At 41.8% G+C, this 9,639-nt stretch overlaps 1 protein-coding gene across 1 annotated transcript; it reads right to left on the minus strand.

Annotated features, from left to right (window-relative positions):
- Nucleotides 1-7,529: 7,529 nt before the first annotated feature.
- LOC121809004 lies at nucleotides 7,530-9,390 on the minus strand. Its single transcript, XM_042209553.1, has 3 exons — nucleotides 8,824-9,390; nucleotides 7,948-8,518; nucleotides 7,530-7,714 (listed from the first exon to the last, which is right to left on the minus strand). The coding sequence occupies exons 1-3, from the start codon at nucleotides 9,388-9,390 to the stop codon at nucleotides 7,530-7,532; spliced, it is 1,323 nt and encodes a 440-aa protein (XP_042065487.1).
- Between the last annotated feature and the right edge of the window lie 249 nt (nucleotides 9,391-9,639).

A 9,639-nucleotide genomic window follows, 5' to 3' on the forward strand; every position in this document is an offset into this window, starting at 1 on the left:
ACGGGGAAACAATGATTGTCATGCTCTATTGACCAAAATGATCTTGTTTTAAAAAAAATTAACTTCATATATCCTATATGAAGGAGGAAATTACAATAAACTCTTATAGCAAGGAGGAAATTACAACTAATGTCAAGAGGACTCGAACTTGGCACCTCATACAATAATATATAAGCTCGTTGCCGCTAGGACAAAGGCTCTGGACTATGTATGTTGGCAATTTCAATTCAAAAGGTTTGCTTTTTTTTTTAAAAAAAAGTAAACTCCTAAATAAAGGAGGAAATTACAAATGATGTCATGAGGGCTCGAACTCGGGACCTCTTACAATAATGTTTAAGCTCATTGCCGCTGGGACAAAGGCTCTGGAACAACAAGGATTATTATGCTCTATTTACCAAAATGATCTTGTTTTTTATGACAATACATTACAGACATCACAAAATGTATGTGTGATGACGATTTCGATTCAGAAGGTTTGATTGTTGCCCAAGTAACCGAAATATAATGAGTTGTGCTTTAAATTAACTCCCACGGTCAACAATGATTATTATGTTCTATTTATCAAAATGATCTTCTTTTTTATGACAATACATTATAGACATCACAAAATGTTTGTGTGTTGGTGATATCGATTCAAAAAGTATACTTGTTGGCCAAGTAACACATATATAATGAGTTATGCTATAAATTAACTCCCACATAACAACCATGATTATTATGCTCTATTGACCCAAATGATCTTGTTTCTTATGACAATACATTACAGACGTCACATAATGTATGTGTGTTGGCGATTTCATTTCAAAAGGTTTAATTGTTGGCCAAGTAAACCCAAATATAACGAGTTATGCTATAAATTACCTCCCACGAAACAACAATGATTATTATGCTCTATTGACCAAAATGAACTTGTTTTTTAAGACAATACATTACAGACATCACAAAATGTATATGTGTTGGCGATTTCGATTCAAAAGGTTTGCTTGTTCTCCATGTAAACCCAAATATAATGACACGGCACAACAATGATGATTATGCTCTATTGACCAAAATGATCTTGTATTTTATGACAATACATTACAGACATCACTAAATGTATGTGGGCTGCCGATTTTGATTCAAAAGATTTGATTGTTGGCCAAATAAACCCAAATATAATGAGTTATGCTATAAATTAACTCCCACGGAACAACAATAATTATTATGCTTTATTTACCAAATTGATCTTGTTTTTTATGACAATACATTACAGACATCACATAATGTCTATGTGTTGGCGATTTCGATTCAATAGGTTTAACTCCCACGGGAAAACGATGATTATTATGCTGTATTGACCAAAATGATCTTGTATTTTATGACAATACATTACAGACATCACAAAATGTATATGTGTTGACGATTTCGATTCAAAAGGTTTGCTTGTTGGCCAAGTAAACCCAAATATAATTAGTTATGCTTAAAATTTACTCTCACGGGACAGCAATGATTATTATGCTTTGTTGACCAAAATGATCTTGTTTTTTATGACAATACATTACAGGCATCACAAAATGTATGTGTGTTGGTGATTTCGATTCAAAAGGTTTGCTTGTTGGCCAAGTAAACCCAAATATAATAAGTTATCAGTGTGGGCTGATCTCACCAGAATACTAGGACTTGAATAAAGAAGACGGAAACTGCCCACGGAGAGAGCTGAAAATAGTCCCTCTTCCGGAAAGAGAGGGGGACGAAAATTATGTTAATAATTAAGTCTCTTTTCTGTCTCCTTTATTCTCGTATTTATATTAAGTAATATATTGGGCCCAGTAAGGGATCTATGGAATAATTTGGGTACAGCCTCCCCCAATTAGCTTCTTACTAATTAAAGTGAACCCACAATTTAATATAAGCTTATATTGGAATTTTACGAGCAGCCACTACAGAAGTAATATTGCATTGCCCATCCAAATCCGAAATTACAAGTATTCCGAGTTTCCATTTGTTTTTCGTTCATTTCCCATGCTTAAGATAGAAACGTCCATTAATTAATTAATGTATGCTATGAACGTAATTAATTAACATATTATTAACTACAAGAGTGGACTTAGCAAGAAACACTTATTTATTATTGATAGAGTAATCAAACTCCAACTAGCTAGTTTTCGAATAATAAGACCTTGTTTCGAGCTCCTCTTGTGGGTGTTATCAAACGAGACTCACCTCGCACACGATTCAACATAATAGCAATCCTAGAACAGCTAGATATTAATCACCACTACCCAATATACCAGGATTCTTGGGTTGCGAAAAACCCGCACCTTTTGGTAAGTCAAAGTAGTGCATATTCAATACCGTATGCTCAATGCTAACGTACATTGATTAAGAAATTAATTATGAAGAACTCATCTTACTAATTAAAAAGAGAAAAATACCCATCCGGACCTGCAACACTTTCTGCATTAATACTAAACACGATCTGTCTTACTTCCTCTGCCGAAGGGGCCTTCTCCAATAGATCCATGTTCACGTGAGGGGCAGGGATGAGGGAATCTCCAGGTCTGGTTCTCCCAGTGGCCCCACATCATCAGGCAGCAGTTTCTTAAAGAAGTTTTCTGTTGAGTTTCGAATGTCCGCATCTTCTGTAAGAATCTGTTCCCCATCCTCAATCACAAGGATTCTCGATTTGATCCTTCTCTGTTTCACCTAGCCTTGGAAGAATTTTGTGTTCATTATCCCCTCAGCCACCCATTTAGAGCCGCCTTCTGACGCCAAAAGTCCTCCTCAGTCCTCTTCCATTTTTAGTCTTGAAAGAAATTTTGCCGCAGTTCTATTCATTTCTAATCGTAGAGCTGGAGTAGGATTCTGTTCATATCTTTCTAATGCTTCCTTGGCCTCCATTTCAGCTTTTCTTAACCTCTCAAAAATGTTGCCAAACACCACGCGATTCTAGACTCTCAAACTTCGCTTAAGCCGGCTCAGTTTGATTTGCACATTAATCATGCCACTAATACCCGTTTCCTCCCACCAACACCTTTCAACTTCCTTAAGAAACAAGTGATGACCCACATATTTTGAAACTGAAAGGATGGCTTTGCCCAAGGTCCCGAAACTCGGCATAATACCAAGAGAGGGCAATGATCAGATAGAATTATGGGGAGATTTGTTCTCTAGTCGACTCAAAAATATTCGCCCAGCCTTCACGAAGGAAAACTCTATCTAGCCTCTCAAAGGTGTCCCCTCTTGCCCATGTAACTTTAGGTCCATCTGCACCCACATCTAAGAGCTGACAGTCACTGATAGTCTCTGCAAAGTCCATCATTTCTCTAGTTCTCCTTCCCTGCCTCCTCACACTTCCCTGTCTCTCCTCCTCGGATACAAAGATATTGAAATCTCCTCCCACCAACCACAGAAAACCATCTAAATTTGCTGCAAGTTCCTGGAGCTTATTTCACATTCCCATCCTTCCTTCCACAGAACACTTACCATAGGCCACCGAGCTGAAGAAGAGAGCAGGTAATGTTGGAGAAACATACCGACCATGAAAGACTTGTTCTGAATCGTCCCACCCATCCACCTCAATGCCCTCCGCTACAAACACCCAAATCTGCCCATTACTATTAGAACCCTTAAACTCCAAACCAAAGACCTTACTAAAAAAGTCAGGCTTAGGTTTGATTAGAGGCTCAATGATTGCTAAAACTGATATTCTGTTATCTTTCACCAATCTCTTGATGATGCTCTGGGTATTTACATTAGCAACACCCCGGACATTCCAAATAAGAATATTAAGTGACATGAGAAATCTTAGCCGCACAAGCCCCATCACTAAGCCTTCCCTTTTTCGAGACATTTTTCTCCACAATCTTTACCAAATCCAAGGCAGCCCTCCTTTTCTCCACCATTTGATCATGCTGCAGCTTGGATTCATTTTCCATATCTTCCTCATCGTCCCATTCTTTCTCATCTTCATACACCTCGGGATCGAAGTCCCCATTTTGCAACATCTTTAAATAATGGGGCTAAGACATAAAGTCTCTGGCTAAGGACCCCAAAGAGTTCTCATTCGAGTCCAGGGAGAGTGAACTCAGTACTGGAAATCTATTTTCAGAAGCACGCAAAGGGGATTCCTCACACCATGGACCCAAGAGAATACTCAGCCGAACCCCCAAACAAAAACATATTTTCAGACACACCACTCCCTCCCCCTCCTGCCGAACCACCACCGCCCCCTGACCCCCTTTCCCTAGAGCCCCCCCCTAAGCCCGTGACATCCCAATCCCCATTCCCTTGCTTCCCATGCCTTTTCCCTTGCTGCTGAAAACCCCCTCTACCCTACTCCTCCACCACCCCTTTTACCAACCCATCCCCTCTCTCAACACCAGAACTCAGCCCCCCAGCAGCTTCCTACCTCACGTTCAAAGACGAGGCCCCCATCCCCGTAACACCATCTTCCTCCCCCACCTCCTGTTGAGCTCTCTTATCAAACGGACGCTTATATTCCCTTCTCACCGGCTTCTCCCTTTTACCATTTACGTAGCATACATCACTAGAATGGCCGACATGTTTACATTCTTGTCAGTAAAGAGGGATGCGGTCCCACTTAACCGTCTGCCTGATCTCCCTCCTCTGTATGTTAAGAATAATCTCCTGGACCGGAGTTTCGGAAATGTCTATCTCAATGCACAACCTAGCAAAAGACGGTCTAGACCGAGTAACTGTTGCGTGATCCACGTGTAAAGGTTCACCAAGGAGGCCCCCAATTGCAAACAAGGCAGAGTTTTCAAACAAGTGTATAGGTAGACCTATTATATTGCACCACACAGTCGCAATAGGTGATTCAAAAAACGGATCAAAATTTGGTGACCACTTAAACACTCTCATGGGATGACGATCAACAAACCAAACCGGCATACCACTAGGCCCACTTAACAATTTAGCCTAATCCTCAATCAAGGCAAACTGAACTAATACATGCTTAGCGTTTGTATATCTACATGAAAACTCTCCCCTGAATTTCATACCCATGAATGCCCTCTGAATGTGTAGTGAAGAGGGGATAGAGTGAGAGAATTTACCCACTATTGCATAGCCCAGTTTCTTATCCAGAAACGAGGTTTCTGCACTTGAAAAATGGGTTGAAGGAAGCCCTAAACTTTCACCTGTCACACCCATCTTCCTGATCTTCTCAGGTTCAAAGCTCACTGGCGTATTTCCCCCTAAGTGCACTCCATCTCCCAAGGACGCTTTGTAATTCCTCCCTACAGCACAGCTGTTAGCCTTAGAATTCATACCATCCTTATTCTTATCAAGATTCTCCTGGGCCGATTGTTCCACCACCTTCTGCACCTCCTTCCCCTCCCCCTTCCCTATTCATCTCCTTCTCCCTAGCAGATCTCAGATTTTCCATATTCAAAGCAGGAAACTCCTCATCAGATCCTCTTCTCTGGCCAAGGTCATTCGTTTTCATAACACTTCCAATTTCCTCCACCTGATTCGGCTCCAGCATCAGGCAATCCTTCCCAGAACATCCTGGGATCACTTGCTCCCCAATAAAGGCCATATCCTGTAGAGGTTGTGTTGAAATGAGATCCAGAGCAAGGTCAGTTGAGCTCCCAGCCAGAATCAATTCTGTTTGGATGATGAATCCTTCCTCAGGCCTCCGGGACTGACTACCCAGGAAAGGCAAAGCGTCCTGAACCTCAGCACTCATATCTTTCACCATCTCTACAATATCCCCACCAGAAACCCCATCACCAGCCATTCCCCCCTCCCCCAGAGACCTCCAACAAACCATAATTAACTTCAATACCTTCTAAAGTAGAGGCCAGCACCTGTAACCTCCTCATCTCCGCCATTCTCAACAATGGCGATTTCGGCCCAGATTTAACTAGGCGACCACGAGTCGAGATAGATCGGAGAGGTTTCGTCCTCTCATATCGCCTGACCTCAGGTGATTTAAAATCACCGCTCAGAGACAAAATTTCATGCCTTTACTCTCTGGGAAATCATCCCCACACCTCACTGCCGAACCCAACACCTCCTCCATTTCACCAGAATCAGCCATCCTAAAAACCCCTAAAACGGCTCAGGAAACCATAGCAAACGGCAAACAGAAACTTATCTCCAAACACCGAAGCACAGAGGCAGAAGTCAGCTATCGGAACAACAACCGGAGGAATGAAACGGAAATCAGTAGTCAAAAAAGCAAGGTCACTGTGTGAAAATCGCACAGACTAAGTGTGTAAATCGCCCAATTCCCATTTCTCCATGATTGAAATGCAATTCAAAAGGTTTGCTTTTTTTTTCATCGAAGACCTGCATGGTGTAAGGTTAAGTAGGACCCTCATCCCCTATATATCATCAAAAAACGAAGAGTTTAACAAAGACCATCCCAAAAGTGGATTGTCTTGCACATAGCAACATACAACGAAAGCAACTATTACAAAAGAAAACAAAAAACAAAAAACCATCAGAACCTAAAATTAGGGAGCCCAAGTTGGTCCAATCCGCATAACACCTTGACTTTAGCTGGCACTTCGCGTCTTGCATAAACATTCCTCGTATCTGCCCGACTGCCCATCTCTGCCAGAAGATCAGCTGTTGTATTTCCTTCCCTAAAGATGTGCGAAACTCTCCACCTGACTTCTCTCAGTTCATATCTGACTTTAGCCAGGCTGGTACAAATCTCGGCTGAGCCCAACAAATCTGACCCCAGCCATCGAACAACCATCTCCGCGTCCATCTCTATCCATATCTGATTGCCGTCTTGCTTGGCCAAAGTCACACCCAGAAATAATGCCATGACTTCAGCCTCCAAACCTGAATCACACAGAAAGTTAGTGGAAAAAGCAATAAGTATCTCTCCTTAATGATTCCTAACCACTCCCCCACCTCCCACCCTGTTTGTAGCTGGTGTAAACGAGCCATCCACATTCAATTTGATCCAAGAAGGATCTGGGGGTCTCCATTTAACTCTACCAACCTTCCTCCGTCGAACTTTACTTCCCGGATCCTCCATGACGTCCAGCCTTGGACAGCAATCTCTCCATTGATCCGGACTTACTAGGTTTGCCAAAACCAGATTTGTCAAGTGAGAGTTAACTCTCTTGATCACATTCTCACCCTCAAACATTTTCTCCCGATGAATATTTTCATTTCTTTCAGTCCAGATAAACCACATAATTAAGCAAGGAATTATGACACAGATATGAGAGTTATCTCTAAGGCCCAGATATCTCTGCCACCATCTTAGCCTAAGCTCAATATTCACCCCTTCCTCAACAAATTGCGGTGCTTGGGGAAACCATCTCGCAAAATGCTGCCACACCCTTCTCGCTACACTTCCATTCACAAATAGGTGTAGTCTTGATTCCACCTCTGACTTTTCACAGCACTTACACTTAGAAGCTAAAGATACCCCCTCCACTGAAGTTTTAAATCCACATGGATTCTATTTGCCATGAGACGCCAAAGAAAAAAGGAGATTGATGGGCTGAGGTACCTTCCCCAAATGAGTCCGTATACCTGGCGTTTCTCTGCTCTGCTCCTCACCAACTCCCAGGCTGAAGAGGTACAAAAGTTCCATTGCCCGTTGATTTCCATCTTCCCCTATCCTTTTCCCTTCTATCAAAAGGAGTTTGCAGGATTTTTCCAATAACCTCATCTGGTAATCCTACCTCCTCTACCAAAATCCACAATTCCTCCTCATTCCAATGATTTCCCATCCAAAAATCTTTTAAACAAAAAGGCTGAAGTATAACATTAGGACTGCATATGTTAGCCAATGAGACATTTGTAGCCCATACGTCATACCAAAAACTGATGTTTCCTTCCCCTAACACCCATTTAGTTTGCTCTCTACAGATATTCCCAACTTTAAACATTCTTCTCCAAATCGGGCTAAATCTGTTGGATCGGTAGGCTACCATCGGGAAGTTGTTTGAGCAATATTTTTGAAACACGTACCGTGCCCAAAGAGAACTCTGCTCCCGAATCTCCACCACAATTTGACACTAAATGCCTCAATAGAATCCCTCAGCCGCCTGATTCCCAAGCCTCCTTCCTCCGTAGGAAGACAAATTCTCTCCCAATTGATCCAATGGGTTTTTTTCAAGGGACTACAAGAGCCCCACAGAAATCGAGCCATCACCTGCTCAATCAACCGCATGGCCCCCTTAGTAGGTTCCAAAATCTGAACAATGTGGACTGGAATCGCCCCCATAACACTTCTGATTAGAGTCAAGCGACCTCCAAACGATAGATGTCTGTGACTCCAGCTATGAATCCTTGCAGAGATCTTGTCACGTATGAACATAAACATGCTGGTCTTCTTTTTGCCTCGAAAAATAGGTACTCCAAGGTACTTAAAAGGAAATGATCCTTGCTGAAACCCGCTAACCTCGTTGATCTCCTCAGCCCAATCACAATGCTTCTTATCAAGGAAGAACCAGCTCTTCCCCACATTTACCTTCTGTCCAGACACCTCCATATAGTGCTTCAAACATTCCACAAGGCTCAAGATTGTAGACCTTTGTGCCTGCGAAAATATGATAATGTCATATGCGTAGGCTAGATGTGAAACTCCCATAATATATCTTGTTGTGCGGTACATCATATTCTTCTTCCCAAGCTGAGCCGATCTAACGATCTTGATAAATATTCTACTGCTAGAATGAAAAGAGAAGGGGAGATCGGATCACCTTGTCTAAGACCCCGAGAAGACTTGAAAAAACCAGCAGGACATCCATTTACAAGAATAAAAAACCAACACAGGGAAATGCAGTTCTCAATAGGTTTCATACCTTGGTCTGAGAATCCCATTTACAAGAATAAAAAACCAACACGATCGTAAGCTTTTTCCATAACCAATTTTAGGACCATGTTTGGAGAAGTCACCCCCTTCCAAATTTCATGGAAGAGTTCATTTGCCAAGAGAACATTATCACTTAAAAGTCTCCCCTTAATAAACCCACTCTGGTGTTGGACTGTTAACAACGGGAAAAGAGGTGCCAACCTTGTTGTGAGGAGTTTTGATAAGAACTTGGCTGGATACCCATCTGGACCAGCAGCACTCTCTGCATTCAGCTCAAAAACTATCTGTTTTACTTCCTCTTCTGTTGGAACTCTTTCTAACAATTCCATGTTTTCCTGACCAGGAAGCGTAGCAAGGATATCCAGGTCAGGTTCCATCAGTGTTCCCACATCCTCAGTCAACAACTCACTAAAAAATTTCTCTGCCGAATTTCTGATGTCCACCTCTTCAGTCAGAATCCCTTTTCCTTCTTCTACAGCATGAATTCTTGATTTGACCCTTTTCTGTTTTACCCATCCCTGGAAAAATCGTGTATTCCTTTCTCCCTCATCCAGCCATTTCAAAGCTGCCTTTTGTCTCCAAAAATCCTCATCCATTTTCAAAATTAGGCTAAGATTAGCCGCTGCTCTGTGTGCCTCACTTCTTAGCTATGGGATTGTATTCTGCTCATATTTCAATTAAGTTTCCTGAGCCTCCCTTTCTGCCTCTTTAACCTTTACAAAAATATTTCCAAAAACAACCATATTCCAAATTCTCAGACTGCTTTTTAACCGACTCAACTTGATTTGGACATTGATCATCCCATTTGTACCTGTACTATCTTTCCAGCTTCTTTCAACTTCTTG

This window comes from Salvia splendens, chromosome 6 (genome assembly GCF_004379255.2).
Source record: "Salvia splendens isolate huo1 chromosome 6, SspV2, whole genome shotgun sequence".
Taxonomy (NCBI): domain Eukaryota; kingdom Viridiplantae; phylum Streptophyta; class Magnoliopsida; order Lamiales; family Lamiaceae; genus Salvia; species Salvia splendens.